At 37.8% G+C, this 25,399-nt stretch overlaps 1 protein-coding gene across 8 annotated transcripts in view; it reads right to left on the bottom strand.

Moving 5' to 3' along the window:
* Nucleotides 1–60: 60 nt before the first annotated feature.
* LOC139952742 (focal adhesion kinase 1-like) overlaps nt 61–25,399 on the bottom strand; it is an 80,328-nt gene continuing 54,989 nt past the window's right edge. For all 8 annotated transcript variants that reach the window (XM_071951954.1, XM_071951956.1, XM_071951957.1 and 5 more), the window contains 16 exons: nt 22,689–22,762; nt 21,380–21,534; nt 20,525–20,609; nt 19,529–19,629; nt 18,485–18,600; nt 17,508–17,608; nt 17,033–17,122; nt 15,945–16,149; nt 15,054–15,156; nt 14,501–14,689; nt 13,699–13,884; nt 12,207–12,266; nt 10,723–10,792; nt 9,426–9,511; nt 7,661–7,795; nt 61–6,906 (listed from right to left, as the gene is read on the bottom strand). In XM_071951954.1, the coding sequence (XP_071808055.1) occupies nt 6,625–6,906; nt 7,661–7,795; nt 9,426–9,511; nt 10,723–10,792; nt 12,207–12,266; nt 13,699–13,884; nt 14,501–14,689; nt 15,054–15,156; nt 15,945–16,149; nt 17,033–17,122; nt 17,508–17,608; nt 18,485–18,600; nt 19,529–19,629; nt 20,525–20,609; nt 21,380–21,534; nt 22,689–22,762 (2,038 nt within the window). In that variant the 3' untranslated portion in view covers nt 61–6,624. The remainder of the gene's footprint in view (nt 6,907–7,660; nt 7,796–9,425; nt 9,512–10,722; nt 10,793–12,206; nt 12,267–13,698; nt 13,885–14,500; nt 14,690–15,053; nt 15,157–15,944; nt 16,150–17,032; nt 17,123–17,507; nt 17,609–18,484; nt 18,601–19,528; nt 19,630–20,524; nt 20,610–21,379; nt 21,535–22,688; nt 22,763–25,399) is intronic.

The raw sequence follows: 25,399 nt of genomic DNA, 5'->3' as shown, positions 1-25,399 counted from the left end.
TCATATGATTAGATATTACTGATTACAGAACAAGAACAAAAACCAAGAGAGAAGGCATGAAACATTTTGCAATACATATGTTTGTATTTATTATAATGTATAGAAACTCATCTCACACACGTATGATATGAAATGCTGACACTTCTGGGATTTCTTTAACATCAAATTTACCAAATGCAAATTATGGGTGCACCCAGAGACCATTCAAAGTAAGAAAAAAGTACTGGATTACTAAACTGTGCAAAACTGTGCATTAATAAACATCCATTATTGATAATATAAAAACCAATTTACAAATAAGACATGTTGCACTGAACTGCCATTTAGGTTTTAAATATTATACAAAAGATAATCAGGCTTGCATGCAATGTGTTTCAGACGTCAAACTTTTCATGTTCTTAATTCAGAATTTGGTTAGGCGCAACTCTCTAGCGCCTGTCTGAAACGGGTGTTAGATTATCCATCTGGGGACCATTCAATCTATTAAGTGAAGTTATATAGGGACGCCTTGTTGGTTGGTCTTCCTTTCATAAAGAAAGTGGCACAACACAGGCCTTCATTTTAAATACGAGGAGAGCTGTAAATTGCTCTCCTTAAAGAAAGTGAATTAAGGAGAGTGATTTGCTCTCGCTGACAAAACCCAAGTTTAATGAACACATACTGAAGAAAATGAACACAAAAGTCACTAGTAGTTCAACTTCTTACTCAATTAAAGGTAGTGGACACTATTGGTAATTGTCAAAGACTAGCCTTCACAATTGGTGTATCTCAACATATGCATAAAAAAACAAACCTGTGAAAATTTGAGCTAAATCCGTCATCGAACTTGCGAGATAATAATGAAAGAAAATAACACCCTTGTCACAATAAGTTGTGTGCGGTTACATGGTTGATTTCGAAACCTCAAGTTCTAAATCTGAGGTCTCGAAATAAATTATGGCACTTCAGAGGGAGCCGTTTCTCACAATGTTTTATACCATCAACCTCTCCCCATTACTCGTCACCAAGAAAGGTTTTATGCTAATAATTATTTTGAGTAATTACCAATAGTGTCCACTGCCTTTAACATTGGTAGCTGTGTACGCTTCATGCTGCAAAAAAAACTTAGATATGGAGCTTTGACTAATGAAAACAAATAAATGTTTCCACTTAATAAATATCACTAACAACTCGATTCTGAGCTAATGTTAAATAAATGTAATTCTTGAAATTCAAACTATTCAAAAAAATAAATTAACTCTTCCCCTAATCGATGTTGTTTTTCGCCTTGACAGTGTTTCAGTCTCCATGAAAACATGGATGTTCAACTTGTACGCTCAATTCCTAGAACAAATATACAAATATTTAAATCTTTAATCCTAATTGTTTCTTTATTATAGTACAACTACGAGTCTTTCTTTTTCAACAAAGTTGAAGATCTTGAATATACTCCCAAGAGTAAAAACCAAAAAAAATGTACAACAAACCTTAACAGGGTAACCTAATCAAATTTTGGTAAGCATTTTTGACTAGATTGGGTTTTTAACCAAATATTATACAGGTTACTGATGACACCATCTCAGCTATCTCTAACCCTAGCCACTGCCTGGTAAGCTTACCTTCATTTTTTCCCCTTTTTTTTCAACAAAACATTTCTAGGATGGGTATAATTGCACTAAAGTTGTGGGTTTGAATCCCTATGCCTGTGGATTTTTTTCACAGGAATTAGGAAAGTACTGAGTATACAGTACATAAATACACATCGGTGTTCAGAAGGGTAAAAACAAATTATAATCTGAAAATTCACCATGACTTTAGATAGCTTCAAAGACTTAAAGACCTGGGACTCCCTCTCATTGATTTGATGTTTTAAACACAGTACTTGGCTCAAAAGACTTACACATGTATCTCCAATTTCAGATCTAAAAAACATGCAGCATTTCTGAAACTTAATTCAGCTCATTGTATTCACTGAATATTTCTTAGTGCATTAATAAGGGAATCAATGTGTGGTGAAGAGGTTTTCAAACTAGTGGTTTAATCCCAACGAGGCCTGGTTCTTGACGAGGCCTGGTTCTTGACGAAGTCGAGGTAAATTATAAAGAACCAGGCCTCGGCGGATTTAAACCACGAGTTGAAAACCGATTCCACACACTTGATTCCCATTCATAAATAACTTTTCGGTAAAAAAACATCAACACTTTTTGGTCAAAAAGTAAAATAAATGCAAAAATTATAAATGTTCAATGATTTCTTTCAACACAACACCCCTCCAGCTATGAAATGGTAAGGCCCTCGGGTAAACAACTCCTTATAAGGAGATTGCTGTGCACGTTGCAAGTATCGCGTGATGTGGCACAACTGTTTCAGCCGTTGCTCTCGACCAATAGGAATGAAGAAACTGTCTAATAAGCACAGGTGCAAGCTCGCGTGTCACGCCCATGTTTTAACACTTTTTACTGGTCATGAACAAAGGTTTATACACACCCGCGTGACGTGCTCTCCACCAATAGGAATAGCGAAACTGTCTGAGGTATTTATGAATGACTGACTAAAGTCAAACCCTGATCAATGTAGAACAACAAAGAATGGAAATAGTGAGCTGCTTCAATTTCAAATTCTCCACTTATATTGATTTACTACTGAAGCACAAAATTCGGCTTAGCACAAATCAATTTTGCTAACAAAGAAAATGGTTACCAGCCAAAATACCAAGCATAAGTATTGTTTATGACAGGTTCCCTGTTTATTTGTTCCTTGGCATAAAATGATTAGTCAATAATAATCCTCTATTCTATGAAAGTGGGCCTGTTTATCAGCTTTCAAATAATACACTATTCTTTATACTGCTTGCCTTTCAACAATAAAACAGACTATCAATGTTTGCATTTATACTTCACAAAGACACAATGTTTGAGAGGTGTTAAAGTTTTCTATTTTTATGTGGGTTGTTTGCCCTTAAACAATGATACTGAATTTAAATACTTGTTAAGTTGTTAATAAACCACAAAACAAAACAAAAACTATAATAATTTTATCCCAAACATGATTTTCCTGATTCCAAATTAAGCATAATTACATTGGCACTTGTTAAATATTAAACACATATTTACAAAGATAAACTTCTGACCAATTCTTATGTACAACTGTATTCCTTCCTTTCTTTCGCTTAACACATTTATTTGCTAAGCAAAACTAAACAGGGAACCAGTGACAAACAGCGTACAACATCAAATATATGTAGCAGTTTTGGCAGGTAACCTGCCACTGCTTATACATGGCTAAGCAAATTCTTTTGGATTGTGCGTAGCAACTTAGTGTGTTCATGAATAAGCTCATAACCATTATACTTTCTTTATGCAGTACATTTTGGAAGGACTGTGTTATTAAACGTTGTACTAGTACTGATAACAATTTGTCATGTTTACTGTATGCACAAGTAATTATTGGTACAATTTCCCGATATATAAACAAGGGACCAGACTACTTTAGCTCAATCAATATGGCTGTGGCTCTGACTAACAAGCCGAAGGCTCCATGCATGATGCTAGACTCTTTCACGCTGTCCTCTAACAGATTCAAAATTTACATCATTTTTGACAGACGTGGTAGTAAGCATAATGTCAAATTTTAAAGTGCTTACTTCAAGTGCAAATTCTACTTATTCATTAAGTTTTCAATTCAACATACTTGATATTAATAGTTCTATGGATTTTGTTGTCTACGATATAAGCAACTCAACAAATCCCTTAACTAAACTTTACCAACCCACCCCCCCCCCTTTTACATGTACTATAGTCATGTCAAGAGTTAAAGCGTATTAAGGATTAATTTGCAGTTAAGATCAATCTTAGCTCTTTGTGAAATAGGCCCTTGATCAGTGCCAAAGGTTGGGCGTCAAGTTACTGAAGAATAAGAAGAATTTCTCATATTTTCAGCAAATGCCCACTGCACCCCAGAGGGAGTTAGGGCAACTGTTTTACAATTAATGAATATATGTGAATTGTACAAATGTTTATAATGTAAATCAGTTAAGATTTGTCATGTGGGTAGGGTAAATAGTTGAGGCACACACTCCTGGGTAACAACTTACAAGAATATACAGTAAAAACAATCACCTTACTAAATCTGTACAACTATATATAATAAATACATCTCTTTATGGTGTTCCTTGAAAGGGAAAATAAAAGCACCAGTTTTAATTTTATTTAGAGACATTAAAGGTGCTAAGTCATTGCACTTTCTCCCAGTACTATTCTATTCACTGAATGTTGACCTTTGACCTGTACAACCTGTTATCTGCATCAATAATGGCATGCCTTATAATCCATACTAGGGCTGCATCTCAACACACAACCTTGTAGAGCTGCAATTTATTCTGTTGAGCAGGAATGGTATACTTTTGAACACTAGGTGGCAGCAGACCTACCAGGCAAATTTCCATTAACAAGAACAATGGATTTACCTTGTTAAGTCTGCTGCCACCTAGCATCCCAAAAGTCCCACATTAGTCAAAAATTGATATTTTGTTTGTTTGTGTGTCATTTCTGTGGGTTACCTTTTTGTGACGATAACTGTTTTCTGAGCTTATAAAATAAAATGTTGTTTTTAAATTGCCAAAGGTCAGAGGTAAGAATTTGATGTAAAGTGAAAACACAACAACATAGCACCTTTAAGGGCTTGCCCAAAACAACGTTGGCTATGGCTACAGCCAGGTCACATGCTGAACTGCTTGCTCAAGTATTGGCTTCATTCTACAGCCACAGCCAACTCAGACAATGCCTCCACTCCACCACAGGATGAACACTAATAAGAACATTAATGTTAAATACTGCTAGGATAATGATTAAGTGAGTATATTGTTTCCAGATAAATTTCAGGCAAACTAAATGTGGTAACTCACACTCTGAGAAAAAAATTCAAATAACCAAATCGGTTCCATGCAACAAGAATCTATCTCAGTGTGATAAAAAATGTTTCATCTTATAATTAGAAATACTCTTGAAAATGATTAATACATAGTACAAAGGAACATAGTTCAACCTCAATCTCAGCATTGAGCAGGAAAATCTTAGGGAAGATACAATTATACCGCATTGATAAGACACGACATTGTAAACAAGACAAACACCATGACAACTAATTATGAATGTCTTATATATAAATATATTTGTTCAGTCATACTTTTCGGTTCAAGTGCTTTGAGTTTTATGAAAGAAATACAAAATGGCTGGGCCATTAACAAGAGTGTCTGGTCAGAGCATTGCCCAGTCTTACAATGTACCTTCTGACATCCTCTTAAAGCATAACAAGAACAATTTGAGTCAGGGTACAATCCCATTAAGGCATTTACAACATATTAATAAGGCCAGTGGCATCACACAAATACAGGAGATATCATTTCTCTCCCCAAACACACACAAGACCCTTCCCCCACTATTAAAGAAATATCAAATGTTGACATAATTTTATACACCTTAAATAGAGCTTAACATGTACAAATTAAACCACTGACAAAACATTGGACCCCATTCCACAAAGCCACAATGGAGAAAATAGTGCTTCATAGAAAACTACCATGGAAACAGTTGCAAAATAATGGTATGATACATACAAATTTTGTTCGCAATGCTTAGAACAACTCATACCTCCTGGGCCTTTTAATGGGCCATTTCTGCAATATTCAACAAGAATTGTTTGCAATGAAAGTGAGAATATGAGAATCAGACATAGCTCTCCTTGCAGTCTAGTGATGGCTAAAGTTATAGCTGGGCATTGGAAAAAAAAGTTACATCAGTAACCTCTTCTGATTCACACTTAATAGAATTCCGCACTAATAATAAAAAAAGGAAGCTACATGCAAGTACCGATCTCAGATAAATGTGTCAACTTTCACTAACGCACGCGTACGTCCAAATTGTTTGTTTACCCGCGACTAACTTCACTATTAGCCCAGTTTAGCGCATCCATGATGCTGTGATCGCGTAGATGGTGTGGCATGATTGTCCAATAGCCGGGTATTTGAAGCAAAAGTGACGTCATTAGTGGGGGGTGCTTTTAGCCCTAAAACGGGCCATGCTCAGAACCTTAAAGAAGTATTAAGAATAAATAAATAATTCATGATGGAAGACTACAATTCCTGCTTGCAGTCCTGACTTCAGTCTTCAAATTGGGGAGTAGGTTCTATCTTCGTCAAATCTTCCAAGAGCATTAAGTGGGCCTGAATAACAGCGAGTACATGGTACAGTTGGCAATGTGCCCACATTGACTGGATCATTTCTTGCTTGGTTGTAAATGAGGAATGAATGTACCTTGTTGATAGCCTTAAATGTATCATACATCCTGGGCCTATATGCAGGTCTTCTTGGCAGTTGTCAAGCAAGTTCTTGACACCAACCTATGAGACCAGGTATTCTCGTCCAAGTAGATTAACCTGGGCCATTGTGGTAAAGTACATGTAGTTATATGCTACAAAGGGAGACATTTCTCTTGATCTGTATCACTCTTCCTGTGCCCTTAAGTGGGCCTTCTCTGAACTGTTGAGCAGGATCTTGGCACCTCCAACGAGATCAGGTTCAGTAGACGTTATCCAGGAGTTGTGTTGAATTACTCTGTATTTAATGGAGATGCATCTTTGAATCGGTATCATATTTCCTGTGCACTTAAGCGGGCCGTGTCCACAGCATCCAGTAGGTTCTTAGCATCAACAGCGAGTATGTGTCCAGCAGACAGCATGCCTTTCTTGTAGTCTTGATCTAGGGTGGTAGTAGCATAGCGTTGGGCAAGCTTCATGGCGTTGATTAGCTCAGCCATGTCTGAGCTTAGTACTTTGTGAGCCATTTGGATGCTCCGGTGCGTCTGAGGAGGGAGGGAGCTGTAGAGACCATCTACACTGGCCAGGAGGTTCTTCAACGACAATCCGACATCCTAACAGAAAGAAAATTAAATCTCCTGATAATGTCATGACCAAGAATATATAGAAACATTAAACTTCCTTAATTTGGGTACTAATCCTGTCAACGCCAAATGCAATGCTTTGCAAGAAGTATCTGAAACAGAATTTTTCAAATCCATTAGTTGCCCTTGTGATGTACATGTACAATATATGCAGCATGTTTATCATTGAAAGTTCAAATTTTACTGACAAGCTGTATTAGGAAGTTTCAGTTCAAGATGTGGGAGGAAAACCTCAGAGAATTATTCCAGGGAAAACCCACACAGTCAAGAAGGGACTGAAAACCCAATCCACATTGTGCCCCTGGCCCGGCTCGATTTTGGGTCCTAGAGGGGGAAGGCGAGGAAAACTACCACTACACCAACCCAACCACCCAAATCTGTGCAAGACTCACTACAGTCTTTAGAAGAGAAAAAAAAGCTGTTTTCATTCATACAACCAACATGTATATCAAACGGATGATCAAACAGAAAGATCAAACGAAATAAGACTCTAGAGTGTTCAGATATCAGAGTTCAGAGTTCACAGACTCTCTAAGGTTTTCCTCCCACATCTTAAACTAAAACTTACTTCCTTGTATGTATTCTCTCCAAGGCGGTTCTTGGCTAGTATAGTGATTAAGTTTGCTTTTCTAAAGGGTTCTTGGCTTACTGCACAACCAGAATAAAATCAATGAAATGACTTGCCCTAAGCAGCTGTAACATGTTAGATTCTAAGTTTCGGTACCTTTACTAAGTTGACATACTGCTCCGATCGTACTGCATGTACCATATTCACCATCTCCATTACGGCTCGTACAACCTGAGTAGTGTTCTCAAATACCTCATCATTAGTACGATCTAGATCCATGGTAGGACCAACCTGGTTAATGGGTAAAAAAACACTTTACTTTAACATTGTAAAGAGCAGGAGTGTTTTTGAAATACTTGTCTATACAAATCTTCCAGGGCTTGAATGTTGGGTAAAAATCCATAAAACTGCAGGGCTTCTAGCTCAAAACTTTTACTGGACCAGAGTTTCTATTACAATAGCAGATTCAAAATGAATTGAACAAGCACTCAGAGAGAGATCTATCTCATTAGTGTTTATTTGTAAAGACACTGGACACTAATTGTCAAAGACTAGTCTCCTCACTTGGTGTATCTCAACATATGCATAAAATAACAAACCTGTGAAAATTTGAGCTCAATTTGTTGTCGAAGTTGCGTGATAACAATGAAAGGGAAAAAAACCCTTGTCACACGAAGTTGTGTGCTTTCAGATGCTTGATTTCGAGACCTCGAAATCTAATTCTGAGGTCTCATAATCAAATTCCTGGAAAATTACTTCTTTCTTGAAAACTACATGTACGTTACTTCAGAGGGAGCTGTTTGTCACGATCAACAGCTCCTCATTACTCATTACCAAGTAAGGTGTCATGCTAATAGTTTTTTTGTGTAATTACCAATAGTGTCCACTGCCTTAAAAGAGAATTGAGTTATCGCATTCACAGTCAACGATTTTTCACAAAGATATTACACAAGGAGGAAATTTATCCAAATGAAAAACACAAGACCACCAGGCTTGTCCCATGTTGAGTTTACTGGCCCCATGCTAAAATCACAGGCTCAAGCCAATGGGGCTTGTTATCCAGTGTTAACTTTGAGCCCTACATAACAATCAGATTAATTGTTTTTAATAACTGATTCAAAGTACTAAATGATTTTCTTTCCATTTTAGTTTTTGTATTTAAAGGTCAAATTTTAAAATTGTAAATATACTTGCATTCAGTTAATGCTGTGATTTGTAACGTTTAACATGTTTAAACAAAAAAAACATTAAAGGATTTGGGTACTTTTTATAACAAAAAACAAAATGTTACCTTAAAATATTATTTGCTGAGGTAATGTTGTTTATGAGAACTGAGTAAAACAATGTCACGAAAATAAGTTTTACATGCTAAAATAATTTTCATCTCAATTATTTTCGCTACTTGTTTTACTCATTTCTCAAAAACAACAGCATCTCAGCAAGTAATATTTTAAGGAAAGCATTCTACCAGCAATTATCTTCCAACTCAATCTGTGGACATTGTGTTTTGTGCCCACAAAAAGTACCCAGACCCATTAAAGGCAGTGGACACTATTGGTAATTATTCAAAATAATTATTGGCATAAAACCTTACTTGGTAACAAGTAATGGGTAGTAGAAAACATTGTGAGAAACAGCTCCCTCTGAAGTGACTTAGTTTTCAAGAAAGAAGTAATTTTCCACAAATTTGATTTCGAGACCTCAGATTTAGAATTTGAGGTCTCGAAATCAAGCATCCGAAAGCACACAACTTTGTGTGACAAGGGTGTTTATTCTTTCATTATTATATCGCAACTTCGAGCTCAAATTTTCACAGTTTCGTTATTTTATGCATATGTTGAGATACACCAAGTGAGAAGTCTTTGACAATTACCAATTGTGTCCAGTGTCTTCAATGAATGAAGTAAAGAATCTCTCCTACCTGTACAGGTTGCTGAGGCTGCTGAGGTTCCTCAACTTTTGGAGGCTCAACAGGCTTTACAGGTTCAGGTATTGGCTGACGATAGTCTACAAATTAAAAACATCAAGCAGTTATTTTCATTATCATACAATGTAATAAGATATCACTTGTACAACAAAACTTTCATCCAAAAGACTTCAAATGAATCAAATAGTGTCCATATAAATTGGTAACTAACGGAAAAGTTTAACTTTAAAACCAAAGTACATGTATACCATTGGAAGTAATTGGAGAGGAAAATGATTAGTTTCGATCTGAAATCTCACTACACTCGTATATTTCATCCAGTAACACTCCTACAGAGAAACGTTTCTCTTCAGCAATAGACCGATCCAGTAGGCTCCGCCCACAACGCTTGTATGAGCAAAGATACACGCACACATGTCGGACCTTATTTGTCGGACCTTCGTTGCTTTGTGATTGGTCAATACGAAATGGGGCGGAGCTTAATGATCGGTTTATTAGTGTTCATAGACTCCCTGAAAAATCTAATTGCTTCTACCACATTCAACTAGTCTTTCACAATGAGTGTACATATTTATTACAAACTACATAAACTAGAGGATGGGATTTCATTTACTCGTCAAAAAACGGGATGTATTATCCTTGAAAGGTTACTTGGTACAAAGTCTGTACCTCTTCCAATGCCCCCAAAGAATGGTTTCTCAGATACACTTCTCGGTTTATTCCCTGCTTCCTCTGTGTGCTTTCATTTCTATCATCTATTTCAATTTGACTATTTTTGTTACACCAGTGTACTTGTTTATGTGTGTGGTGTTGTGAATTTGCTTTCAAGAAAGACTCTGCTAGGGTCTAAATATCTGGGGCCAATTTCATAGAGCTGCTTAAGCAAAACATTTGGTTACGCACGAAAATAACTTGCTTATTTTACACATGTTACTGGATATAAAAAATTGATGCCATATACATTGCTTGTGACTGGCATTGAGCCATTGTTTACTTAGCATAACAATTGAGTTGAGTCTTGGCTGGTATTCTGATTTTACTAAGCATTGATTATTTTGCTTAAACAGAATTGTGTGCTTAAGCATCTATAAAATTGGGCCCAGGTCATTACCGATTTGTTTGCATTTATCCCATAGGTGCTTTTTGTTGTTAAGCAGTTTGCAACAGCTAATTCTATTTTTTGCCCGGACAGGAATTTTTCATAAGAGAATAAAAGCATTGCTAAGGTACATGTATTAAAGAACTACTATGACAACATGATTGGCTGTGGGGGTTCACTGTTTTTACTTACCAGCAGGCTGATGGTAGGAACTAGGCCTGTCAAATGGTTGATACAATGGCTCGTTGACAGGATCTTTATTCTGAAAAAGTATAAGACCAAGTTTTAGAATTGAATCTTTGCATGGTGGGGAGATCAAGGTAACAGTAGCCTTGTGGACAAGTCAAAAACGTTGTTAATGTTGATAATGTCATGACAGCTTTTTACACTCGGCAGCATGCTCTCTGCGGTCGAGACTGCTCTCGCGAGATTACTGCTCTCACGCGAGGCTGTTGGCTCCCCAACTATATAGTCACAAGAAAAGTGGCTCATTAGAACATTGCCAGTGACGCGAGAATTGCAGAGAGAGTCGGAACGCTATAACCGTAGGAAAAAAAAACGTTTAAGGACTTGTCAACAAGTCTAAAAGAACAAGGGATTGGGTGAGAGGGCGCACTGGCCTATATATGCGACCCGGCATGCGCGCATGCGGCCATTTCCCAAGTTGACAAAACAGCGTCACACAATGTGTGTTTGTGCGACCATTTTGTAAGTTGACAAAACAGCATCGTGTAGCGTTCAATAAGCATAACCTCTAACGTGTACTTCATATTCAACGCGCGTACAGAATGGCGCGCTTGTCATCTTGCGGTCCCGTCGCGTTTGTGCAAGCAGCATCACCAGTGGGCCCTCTGGTTCTTATATATTAATCTATGGGTGACAACCATGTACATGTAACAATCATCTCCTTATACTAAAGTGAATCATCTCAACTCCGGTTCTTCTCAGAACAAACACTTACTCCAAGAAGACATCAATATTATTACCTGTACATGGTATAAATGTACAAAACAGTTCGTGTAAAAATACAACAGAATGTGAATAATTTGGAATATTTATCAAAGTTTGCTCAATATTGTATTTGAGCAATCATATCCACTTCCATTAAGTCATATCACAGTATTTTTACTGCATGGGGGCATATGTGAAACAAATTTATTTTGTGCATAACAAGTAAAACGAACTGGTTTTTAGCAATTTTTGCCATTATGTATTTGGCCATTGATACAAGAAAGCAAAAAATAGGCAGTCAAGATATATGATAAAACTGCAATTGTCATGCAAGGAAGTTAACCTTTGAAAGCGCCCTCATGTGGTCAAAAATAGTCACTTAGCAGTGAATTAAACTAGTATGTGGACATACCAATGAAAAACAACACCCGAAAAACAATTCACTCAACAGGCCAGAAACGTACCATTACACATGTTTGTTCTGTGCCAAATTGATCATTGTTTGGGTGTATGAGCTATTCAGTTTGGGAATTGGTCACAAACAATTCACATCACATGGTATTTTGATTGATCATTCCTTGGTCATGTTGGTAAGATGCATTATTTGTTTGTTTGATTAGTTTTGAGGTTTGGTCAGCTTTGTGAATTGGGCGTTACTTGGCTTTGATACCACTTCGTGGTTTTGTCAGTAATTTTTATTGAGGTAATATGAATGCTTAACAAACCCGATGTTGATGACTGCCATTCTGTTTGTTGATGAAGTCATTTTCTTTCGCATCTGGTCTCTGGAATAAACAGAACAGTCATAATAAAAAAGGCTGTAAGTTTATTCTGTAGTGAAAATACCCCCCTTTTCACTGTAGTGGTATGGTTCAGTGCTCAGCTTCCTCCCCTGTGGAGGATGTGGACTAGTCCAGGTCAGTGACTGTTGAGATTGACAGCTTGTTTCTTTTCAATTTGTGTTTCTTTATCAAACTTATATATGATTTGAGGCATTGCATGGTGAGGTATCAATGTATTTGGTTTGCTGTAACACCATGTGTGTATCTACTTGCCAGGTAGAGTTTGTTCTTTTAGAGAACTGTCTTTCTTAATACTACTACCATGGAGTAGAGTCTCCCGACGACGACTAGAGCAAGCTAGTCGGAACGTTGAGACAACTAGAGCAAGCTAGTCGAAGCTTTGAGACAAATTCAAGAACTGACTACGCGGTATTGCAGCTAATAACGATCCTATAAGCTGTAGCAGTAGTCCCAGCCAATTTTCTATACCATCCGCCCGGGTAGTAGTTACAAGCAGGACAGTTCGTTTTAGAACTGAGACGTCTCCCGAACATCCAATAAATCTACTCCGCAGTAGAAGAATAAAATAAGACAGTCATGACAGTTCTCTAACAAACAAACACTTCCTGGCAAGTAGATACACACATGGTGTTACCGCAAACCAAATATACATTTATATAACTTCACATTGATGCATCACCTGTATATTTGTTGGTAAAGGAACACAAGTTGAAAAGTACATGTAACACGCTATCGATCTCAATCAATGTTTTGCATGAGGCCGCTTTGGTTTGAAAATTTCGTAATAACGAAATTGAGTTGCAAAATTTTGGCACTGGCATGATGACTATGTTGCTCACAATGAAAGAATCAATTGAACAATTGTGCTAATGATCTCAATGTGCAAATAATGATAAGAGAAAAGAGGGATCCAATGAGAAAGTCCAGAAAGCTTTTTGTTGGGCCTATCATCAGAAGAGATGGACTTAAAAAACTGCCAACTGATGGGCGTGTTAATGGACCCAAAGCATAGGGGCGACAAAGATGGCAATACTGTGGTGGATATCGGAATTGGGGGCACAGATTAGCCAAACTTTATGGCTCTGCTTACCACCAAATTCTGCGCTTACAATCACCGATCTCAGCTTACTATGCAAGTGCCAAATTTCTGCGCTAGCTGGTGTAAGGGGAGAAAGCCTTAAACATTAATGTGGGGTACGCACATGCACAAGTAAAAAGTGCCTGCTAACCCATGAAATATGCTTGACGTAAATATGGAATTCCCTGCTTCCATAAGGGCTGATTCTTTGCTTATGGTTTGCACAGAAACCAAATTGGACCCAGGTTTGAGGCATGTGGTTGCCAGCATTTAGGATTTAGTACAGTGTTAGTAAGGCACGCAAAAAAGAAGTAACGTATTCAAATCATGACTGACCAGTACTTGCTCGCTGGATGCTAGCCATCTTGAGTCTGCTTCACTGTCTAGTCTTTGCTGTTTTAGCTTCTCTTCCATCCGCTGCATCTCGTTTAGATGCATCTCCTCAGGCAGCTCAAAATGCTGCTCAAAATGCTGCTGGTGCTGCTGCTGCTGTTGCTGTAACCTCTCAATGTCAAGTCGCTCCTTCGGGTCAAAGGTCAACATGTATATATGGTTTAATACATGGAAAATTAGCATCAGGGATAAAGAATATTAATTTTGATTTACCTATACACCGATGTGTGCCTAAGCACTACATGTACATGTATATACTCGGTACTTTCCCTGTGACAAATAAATCACAGGCATATTACTCGGGTGGGATTCGAACCCATGACCTTTGCAATTCTAGAGCAGTGTCTTACCAGGGTGGTCTTGACATTTGGTCTTCAGGAGAAGACATCAGGAACAGAGTGTACTGTTGAGGCCTCAACGGCTCTTCTCACAACTAACACTCCTCCCAAAAGAGTTTTAAGGCCCGGTCAAACAGGCTTAGATAACGAGAATGAAAATGTTAACAATGCACGCCCTTGATTGGTTGAATGAGCGTGGGCGTATTCTGCGTGGAGCAATTCAACAAATAGAATGCGTTCTCTTTGCGTCGTGATCGTTATCATTTTCATTATCGCTGCAGTGTGACTCGCATTTACACATAATTGTTTTACACTTAGCCTTTACACATAGTTGTACCCACAAGATACAAGTTATAACTACTTCATAAGTCTCCTATTATCTATGAGGAAGATGAATCTGCAGTTACCTGGTGTAGTTGTAGGTCAGCAGGCATGGCTCTGATACCCATTAAGGCAGCCATCTCCTCTGGAGGTTTGTGACCCATGTAAGGTCCTTTGATTGTACTCGTTGCTTGGTAGTGATTGGCTGTAGCCTCATACACTGCGGCTGGATTGTGACTAGGACCTGGGTAGGTTGGGAAGCCAGGTCTTGAAGGCTGTTAGCAAATGATTAAAAGCATTGTAAATTTAATCTACGCCAGATAAATTTTACAGTTGTATTAGGGCATACATGTATATAGGTATTACCTTTGACCATAAAAAAAGAATTTAATTTTGCAAGCGCTTAAATCAAAATAGATAGAATAAGAGAAAACCGCTTATGACTCACATACAAAAAGGTAAATGTGACAAGTTACCAACAGAATATGCAGTCAAGAAAATGCCCCTTGCCAAGCTTGAAATGCTATGTAATTGTTAACTGTAATTGTAAGCCTGTGGTCCAGTGTTAATAAGTCGAGCCCTGAAGTGGCACAATATATCTGGCACTGCTTCTTAAAGAACACAATATTCTTGTCTGACCTTGGGTGGTGGTTCGTCAGGGAAGCCCCATGTTGATGCAACTCGTCTCCTTTCAGTCTTCATCATTGACTCTTGCTGCTCAACCTCCTCATCACGAATCTCACTGTAATAAGGTCAGAGGTTAAACTGTCAGGTCGTAATACATAGGTCAAAATTCATTATAAATTCAGAATCTGTGTCATCATAATGGTATACCAGATGTGTATGGACCTAAAGGCCAGTTTGTACTTGCTTTATTTGTACGCATAGTCTATTGCATAGTCAAATTGCGCTTCTGCGTGCAAATTTTTCAAAAAAAAAAAAAACTAGGTTGTTCACACGAGTCAGATACAGCGTCAGACAAATTGAAATGTTTTAATATTTGTCGGATGCATTAGGTACTGACAGTGAATGATGGCAAGAACCTGAAAGATGAAAAGCGTGTGCCTATATCCAAATCTGTAAACAAAAAATTTGAATGAATACAAAAAATCTGGAAAATCCGTGATAAAGAATTAGGGGAATGCAAGGATAAATCAATCAGTTAATCAAAAGATCCTTGCACTGCACGGATGTACGACATAAGTTGACACAGGCGTTTCAACCTACCAATGCAAATTTAATGTGTGTCTATTTCAAAGAAGTATGAGCGTTAAATCTGAATTTTTATTGTCAGGCTGAAGAGGTAATTTCTCGCTCAAATATTTAGGTATCTGAAAGCACACAAGTTTAAGCAGCTTTGATAACCAATTGAGCCAAAATGTTTACAGGTTTGTTATTTTATGCATATGTTGGGATATACCAAGTGAGAAGACTGGTCTTTGACAGTTTACCAAAGGTGTCCAGTGTCTTAAAGTACTCTGATCTCCTGAGAATTGAATTCTACTTTTTGAAAAGATGAGCCAAACTTACTGCAATCTGAGCTTAAGGTCTTGAAATGTCGGTCTCTTGGAAGGTTCATATGACCAGCATAACGTCATGACGCTGTACAATGTAGGTGGGCAGCCTGCTGGCATGGGTAATCTCTCACCATTCTCAATACGACCTATAACATCGTTATTCTTCACACCTTGGAATGGTTTCACACCATACATCAGAATCTCCCACATACACACCCCTGGGGAAAAAAAACCCAGCCGTTATTGGTATCTATATTATTAAGTCTCTAACATTATTCAATGTGTTCTTACTCCAAAATCATTTAAGGTGGACAACAAAAATTCATTATTGGTATCCAGGGCTCAAATTTATTCTGTCTCCAACATCATTCAATGTGTTCTTACTCCAACATCATTTAAGGTGGACAACAAAAACACATTATTGGTATCCACGGCTCAAATTTGGGGTAAAATTCCACAAGACTGCAGGGCTTGTAGCTCTAAATTGTTGAATGACCAGACATTATTTCACAGGATTGGAAATTATTTTACACGACCAGAATCTTTGATGAAAAAGAACTTGTTTCAAAGTTTCATATGAAAAAGGATTTTTGAAAAAGCACGAAGACAATAATAGGGTTTTTGAGACAATCCTCTTATTTTGACAGGTTGTGCATCTTCAAGTTCTTATTGTGATTTGGTAAATGGGAACATTTGGAACGCTGGGTGGCAGGTCAATTTATATTGTTTCTGACTGTGCGTGAAGAGTATGGAATGAATTGGGTATAGACCTCCTTATCAAAGACCAAGTGATAGTTCCCAAAGAGCGACTGAAAGGTTCAGCAACATTTCAACATGTATGCCTCAGATGACAGCATTTTGAGTAATAAGGGCCATGTCACACAGGGCAATTTACTACAGGCAACTAGTTCCAGTTCCAAAGTAGTCCTTTAGCATGCACTGCAGTTGCTTGCCTCCAAGTTGCTTGTAAAGTTACCTAGTGTGATGAGGCCCCAAAACTGCTATATTTTATTATATAGAAAAACATTTACCCCTTTAATAATTTTGAAATGAGGTTGTTTTGGAATGATAAATCCGAAGGACTGAACATCAAACACTTACCAAACATCCACACGTCACTTGCTGATGTGAACCTCTTGAAATTGATAGACTCTGGCGCCATCCACTTGATAGGGAGCTTACCCTTAGATGCTTTAGATTAACAGAGAGAAGACAGGTTACTAGACCAAGAAGGGTTGATTCCATAGAGTTATATATAAAAACTAGAGGGCGCACTGGTGATGCTGCGTGCTTGTAAGATGAATGTTGTATGCGCATTGAATGAAGTACGCCTACACGTCGTTGTGTGTATGATAAATATACACTAAGCGATGTTGTTTTTTCAACTTACCAAATTAACAAAAGCATAAAGACTGACACTAATAACAAGTTTTTCTTCCTACAAGTAGCTTAATTTACTTTCTGATCAAATTGAATTATGTCTTCACAGATTTTCTATTTAGGTACAAATGTATAAAATTCCAACAGCAACTTAGTTTGATAATTCAGATAATTCTAGACAGAGGATATGCCTTACCTTTGTAGTAAGAATGATCGTGAAGCAATCTGGACAAACCAAAATCCCCCAACTTCACGTTATCTTTGGCTACGATTAGTATGTTACGTGCAGCAATATCTCTGTACAAATGAAAGACAGTATGCAATTAATAATAAGTCTGTTTACCAGACTAAAGAATGGGGCATCCTATTTCCTATGCAGTTTAAGGTTTAGACAAGGTTTAAGGGTATCATTACATCAGACTTTTTCTTTAAGTTTGATAAACCAAACTTTTTAGCTGACTTGCTCTAGAGCAAGTCCTTTGACAAGATTAGACAAAACCACATCAGGTCAATGAGATGCGATTAAGTACATCAAATTGTTCTGGAGGAGCAAAACTAGAAAACTTGGTGTTGAAGCATTGTAGGTAGAAACACTTTCTAAAAAGGTTTGAGGATGCAGGTCATACATAATTTCTTAAATTTGTGTATGCTCTGAAAATAGCTGATGGTGCATCAACTTTATATTTTGAAGCAGTTAGACTGAGCAAGTCTTGCGAGTATTCAGATGTTTGAAAACCATGGGATCCAATGTACATGTACACTTCTTCATTGTGTGAACGAAACCAAATCGTACCCTTTAGCATTTGACTTGCACAAGTCTATTAAGTACACAAACTGCTCATGTCAGAGCCACTACAACTGTAACTGACATTGAAAGAAAATACGATACTACAAAACTCTCTAATTTGAACAATGTTTGGTATGATTTTCAATGTGAAATTGTTTTGAGATACATTTTGTGAGCTGTTGATAAGTATGCTCTGGTTTTCTGGACAGTTAAACAAAATATTTATTTGTTACATTGTTAGCTCTTTTATATGGCTAAGACCAAAACTACTAATCGATAGCTCTCTTCTATACTGCTATACATGTACATGTAGCACAGCTTTACACAGATAGTATACATAAAGCAACCGCAATCCTCTTATTGTGTGGGGTATTTTATTGTCTTACCTATGTACAAATTTCTTACTCTCCAGGTATGAGAGTGCAGTACTGAGTTGATAACAATATAACATAAGGTTGGATAGGCATAGCTCTGACAGATGCTCCTGAAGAAATGTCCGCATCTAAACATAAAATAAAAGTCACTTTATCAAAACATTTCAAACACAAGACATTTCAAACTCAATAGCGTTGGTTTTTTTGTAACAAGCAATTGCATACATTCCTGCACAAGCTGGACCCAATCAGCCATTGAAAACATCAAGTATTTTTGGTTGTTTGAGACGATTCCTGCTTAAATTGAGTTTGCTTAACAACTTTTATGAAATTGAGTTTCAATTAACAGCTTCGACAGTGGCTAATAAGGCTGGATTGCTGATGGTAGCCTGACCATTCTGCTTGTATAAAACATTTGTACACCAACATGACAACGGTCTGGAATCCAGGGTTACACAATAACCTCCAGAAAAGGGATATTACAAGGCATGTGTTCCAGCACCCGGTGTGCGTCTTTGTACAGGTGAAAGTGGGTACAAGACTTGCCATCCAGCTGCCAGCAAAAAAATTAAGGCACGCTGATGTAATAAAAACCGTCCACATTGAGTACAAATGAATTAGGCAAGTATACAAGTCACCCGACATGATGTGGTGAAAGGCACTGGGCACCTTTGGTTATTGTCAAAGACCAGTATTCTCACTTGATGTATCCAAACATATGCATAAAATAAACAATCTGTGAAAATTTGGACTCCATTGGTCATCAAAGTTACAAGAGAATAATGAAAGTAAAAAACACCATTGTTGCACAAATTTGTGTGCTTTCAGATGCATTAAAGGGCTTCAGGCCTTAAGTCTTCTGTCAGATTCAAATATTTGCGTGAGAAGTTACCTCTTTCTCAAAAACTATGTTTCTTCAAAGAGAGTTGTTTCACACAATGTTTTACACTATCAACAGCTCTCCGCTGCTCACTACCAAGTAAGCGTTTATGCTAATAATTATTGTGAGTAATTACCAATAGTGCCCAGTGCCTTTAAGCTGAATAAGTAACATACCTCTCCAAATGGTGCCAGCTCCATGACAATCCATATAGGTGGTTCTGTACAGACTCCAATCAGCTTAATGATGTGTGGATGATCAAACTGCTTCATTATATCTGACAATTAATACCAAATTCGTCGGTCAAATCATTCAAACTTGTTTTTAAATTCTTGCACTTGAAGAAATGTACTGGTAGGAACACAAAGTATTTCAACAATCTTTTCTTGTACTCATACTGTACTAATTGAACTGTATTCAATTGCGCTGTTTAGGAGGAAATATTTGCTGCAAATTATTCCAGAAACATGTCATGATTATGCATGTTCACGGTTTCAGTGGCAATCAAAAGGTTTTGTAAGTGAAATAAAGATCACTTTCAGTGTGTAAGGAATAATCAAAGTCAATTGCACACAATAAGAACTCTTGAATAACTTTATGAAAGAAAACACCACATTTAATAGATGTTAAATTTGCATCCGTGATAAAGACCACACGAGTAATACATTATGCCTGAGATTTTTTTTTCTTCACAGAACTAGGGTAAGTACCATGTATACAGTGCAAACACACATCGGTGTAAGGGTAAAAACCAAAATTAATATACCACATACATTATAAGCATCATATGCATTGTGGTTCAACTATGTTGCTATCTGAAAAGAGCAATGGCCATTTTCTTTTACAGACAACAGGAGTTTCATTAGAGACAACAGATTTGCTAATAATAATATAAAACATTCTGTTCCATTTATTCATCATCATTTCAAGCTCAACTTTCAGGTTTCTGGTTTGAAGTTTCAGATTCAAAGGGCCAAATTCCATAGAACTTTCCTAGCAGAAAATATTGCTTAACAATTTGCTTCTAAGCAGAAATCAGTGGGATACCAGTCACAAATCATCCATGTGACATGGTATGCTGGTTGGTAACCTTAGTCTAGTAAGCTTGGCTTTGGTTGTACTAAACTACATTTTGAGCTTAAGCAGCTCTATGAATTTATTTCAAATCTTACATGCTTCTTCCAGGAATTTCTCTCCCAGTGTTTCAGTGCTTTCCACTTTGCATGTTTTAATTGCAACTTCTATTGGGTTTCCCTCCTAGAAAAGTATAAACATATAAATGCATTATTCATACCACTGATAGAGGTTTTACCATAAAAATAACATACATAACATAACATCATAGGCTATAAAAGAACATAACAAATTATATACTCGGCCAAACCGATTTTTAAAACAACCCTAGCTGAAAAGCCACTTGGAACAACATTGAAGATTTGGGGTGTGTCGTTAACGAGCGGTCTGGTCCATTGGAATCAAATTCTGATGGGAGAATCAACCGAGTGAGGATTCAATTCCCAATCACAACACTCATGTCCTTGAACAAGGCACTTAACCATAAATGATTCTCTTAATCCAGGCGTGTAAACGGGAACCCGAGAGGTCTGCGTTAGCAATGTGTTTGATTACCACCTTCTACGTGCAGCTATGTTGTATGCTCCCCAAGGATGAGAAAGTTAGAGGAATGGTCTAAGTATGCCCGATGAACAGGGATAATATTGTTGTAAAGGGCTTTGATCTAGCTACATGTACAAGGTTATGTGCACAGCATCACAACCGCATATGATTATTATTATTAAAGTTCAAATTAGAGTCGTGTATGGGATTGAGGACTGAAAGAGATCACAGTTGCATCTACATTGGGCAAGTTCGAGTAGCGGCCATACTAGTCAATATTTCAGCATGCAATTCAACCTGGGTACCACGCAATGTCTCCCAATGGTCGACCTATAGTTCGTCGCTCGAACTTGACCAATAATGTACCTTTGTTAAACATGAGAGAAAAATGGTGTTGTTTGAGTTCCTACCTCATCCTTAAAGGCACCTTTATGCACATCACCAAACTGTCCTTCTCCTATGGTAGAGATTAATGACACCTGATCCCTTGGTATCTCATAATCTTTGGTTGCAGGTAAGGCATAGTCATCATCCTCTATAATCTCTGCATAGTCATCAGAGAGGGCTGGGTAACAAATAGGTAAGAAGGCACATATTAAATACTGTGGAAAGACAATTTCATGGCTCTGCTTACTGTCGAATTCTGCGCTTACATTCGCGATTCCCCGCTTGACGTGCTAGCGCCGAATTCCTGCGCTAGCCTAGTAACGTGGAGTACGCACGCGAGCGAGCCAAAATTCACCGCTAACCCGTTAAATACGCTTGCCGTAAGCACAGAATTGCTGCTTCCGTAAGCGCCTATTCTGTGCTTACGGTAAGCAGAGCCATGAAATTGGGCTCTGATATCACACTTCATGGCTCATGAATTATGCCAGAGAGTGGCCTCTAGCCTAGGTCAATCCCCGTCCATAATCACCTTTTACCTTAATTCATATGCAGGCAACCGAAAGTGCATCTGCCAAACGTCACCTCGGACCAATCAAAACACACATCCAATGAAATCACTGGTTCTGAAAAGCAAGTACCAGTCTACAATGGGGGTATCTTTGTGCAACCTCATTCCAACCTTGCTCCCCCAGGCATTCTTTGCTTGATCATAACCCCTGGAATTTAAGTTACCACTGTATGGTTCATTTCAATAGCAGACTTTTGGGGACTCTAGGTGGCAGCAGACTTACCAGGTACTGTAAATCCATTGTTCCCGGTAATGTGCGCGTGCACAGAACTACGAAAACAATGGAACTTTACCTGGTAAGTCTGCTTCTACCTAGTGTTCAAATGTCTCCCATTAGGTCTGTGGATGATCTGTTCTTTGCGAATGACCAAGCATGGTACCCAGCCAATATTACTTCAAGTCATAGAGCACAACTTGTACTTTTTCTCTTCTGCATTATGTATAGAGGGACTGCATAAAACAAGCTTATCTGAATACAAAATATTAATCATTATTCATGTTTTTCTCAAAAACCTTAACATTCTTTATTGAAAACATGGGGATGGTATTGAATTTATTATGCTGAGATCATGCTGTGTAGTACCTTTAAAGGAGTTACATGTATTCTGCAAACTCTGTGAATGAAGCTCGTGCTATAAATCTAGAGATCAGTGTCATAAACAAACAGCAAGGCAAGCATACAGAGTTCTCAAGACGGACACCATTGTAAACTGGTACAGATAAAGAGCTACCTTCCTTTAAGTTTCAACAAAATGTTTAACCACCTGATTGCGTGATGTGTTTCCTTCTGCTAGTACTGACTTTAACTTCAGTGTAATTCTCAACACTGTCTTCACTTCTACAAAGAAAAGAAGAACAAAATAATAAAGTTTAAAAATAACATTCCAACGACTAGGATAAAGCTGCAAGTACAACATCCCTATAACAGAAATTAAAATTGTGTAGCACAGGTTGTGCACAAACTTCCTGGCAACATCTAATGACAATGGCATCTGCCAGGAAACCTTGTTTAGCACGCGATATGTGATTATACACTATCTGGTAGTGAAACCAAGAAAAACTCCAAAGCAAACAAAATCATTGTAGCTTGGGAGTCTGAGGAAACCTATTAACAAGGGTGCTTGCTATAATTCAAAACCACCATGGTAAACCTTCTGTTTTCTTCATTTTAAACTTGTACATGTACTATATAAAGAGGTGAAGTATCAGACTGAACAAGTCCAACCAAAAACACAAAGTGTAGTCTAGGGTTGTACAATTGTACATACATGTACATGTACATGTACATGTACATGTACATGTACATGTACATGTACATGTACTCTTAAGCTGCTTTCACATGAGCGAAATTTAGCAAGGGTCCCTTGCTAAATTGTAACATGGTTGTAGCATTTTACAAAATGTACCTCGTGTGAAAGGACAACAATTTACTCTACTGTCCAAGTTCTCTTGCAAAATGTTGTCAAACATTGATACAACCTACTTAACCACCATGCTAAAATAAAAGCGAGGGACCCCAGTTAAATTGCTGTCGTGTGAATAGCACTTTTTCAAAAGAGAGCAACAAATGTTCTCTGGGGTCTTTATACACATTATAAGTTTGTAAATCATAATTCAGTACATGTATATGGCCTACTTCTTGTGTTCCTTCACTGACGTTGCTATTTGGTTCTCTGGTAATGTTGACACTGGTTCCGTCGTGACTGTTTGGCTCTTTTTTAATATTGAAATTGGTGCCGTCACAAACGGTGCAGTTTTCTTTTTAGTTAATACTGAAGCTGGGTCTGCCATGAATGTTACTGTTTTCTTCTTTGGTAATGTCAGAGCTGTTTCTGCTATGCATGGTGCAGTTTGGTTCTTTGCTAATGTTAACGCAGGTTCCGTCATGACTGTTGCAGTTTGGCTCTTTTTCAAAATCGAAATTGGTTCTGTCACAAATGTTGCACTTTTCTTTTTAGTTAATACTGAAGCTGGGTCTGCCATGAATGTTACTGTTTTCCTCTTTGGTAATGTCAGAGCTGTTTCTGCTATGAATGGTGCAGTTTGGTTCTTTGCTAATGTTAACGCAGGTTCCGTCCTGACTGTTGCAGTTTGGCTCTTTTTCAAAATCGAAATTGGTTCTGTCACAAATGGTGCACTTTTCTTTTTAGTTAATACTGAAGCTGGTTCCGCCATGAATGTTACTGTTTTCTTCTTTGGTAATGTCCGAGCTGTTTCTGCTATGAATGGTGCAGTTTGGTTCTTTATTAATGCTGAATCTGATCCTGGCATCAATGTTGTAGATTGTTCCTTCATCAATGGTACACGTAAAGCTAGTTCGTCTGTTATTATTGCAGTCTGTTGAGACATTAATGCTGAATCTAATTCTTTTGGTTCTTCCGATTCTAACGTAGTAGATTTCTTTCTTTTAAGCGAATCTTCACCTCCATCGTTGAGTAACATCACTTCAAGTTCCACCACATCCACAAAGACCCAACCCATGCCGTGGTAAGCATACTCCAAATCAAGATCAAGAACTTCCACAACGACCCAAGCCATTGTTTTTTCAAAGCTCCACAGCAAGATTTTGTAGAAGAATCCTCTAATCTGAGAGCACTATCCCTCCAAGCTTCCACAGTATTTGCAGACGAAAGGAAAGCATTTATCAAGCCTAAAATGGAAACGCCCAAAACCATGTATACATGTGAAGTTGGGCAAACAGTTCATAACAACATCTGTATGCAAAGGCTGTAACCAACTAACTGAAGGTAGTAGCATTGTGAGTTCGGTTTTGTACTAGTTTTTCAAGGTTTATGATCAAATTTTCTAAACAGACAGATCTAATGATTCATTTGTTCTGACCAATTCTTACCAACATTTCTAACACAACGTTCCTGACCGAGGTGTGGAGTCCGACTCTAGCAGTATGAACCTGCAAAAGGACATGTATTTCCCATGTGGTTTAACCAAAGGATTTGCCCAATGTCAACAATTGGCCATGACTCAAGAGATGACACTGCTATTTACCACAAGGGCTTTCCCCGAGTTGTTACTTTGGAACGGTCATTCACACTCACACATGTGAGCTGTGAGCAGTATGTGGGGTCTGTGTGATCTGTGTGGTTGTACACATACATTGCACGTCATGAACTATTCAATGGTAAATATAACTCATCATCATGTTTATTCATAGTTGACTACTCAAGGCAAAGGATATGAACAAAAATTGGAAGACCATGTTTTTGGCATCACAGTGAGATGGCATGATTATTTACTACAAGGTTTTCCTATACTTTTGATTTAGAAGCGCTCATTCACACAAACATCTATAGAGTCCAAGTGGTGCATGAACGACATCAACTACATGAATCATTGTTTGCACACATAGTTGATGACTCAAGGCAAAAAGGGTATCACTCAAGTTTTCATAAAACCACAACAATATTTATAAAGCATGAATACTAAAAAGGGAAAGCTCCTAGATATGGACAATGAC

The sequence above is a fragment of the Asterias amurensis genome, chromosome 20, assembly GCF_032118995.1.
Source record: "Asterias amurensis chromosome 20, ASM3211899v1".
Classification (NCBI taxonomy): domain Eukaryota; kingdom Metazoa; phylum Echinodermata; class Asteroidea; order Forcipulatida; family Asteriidae; genus Asterias; species Asterias amurensis.
This window is presented reverse-complemented; position numbering and strand designations above follow the sequence as displayed.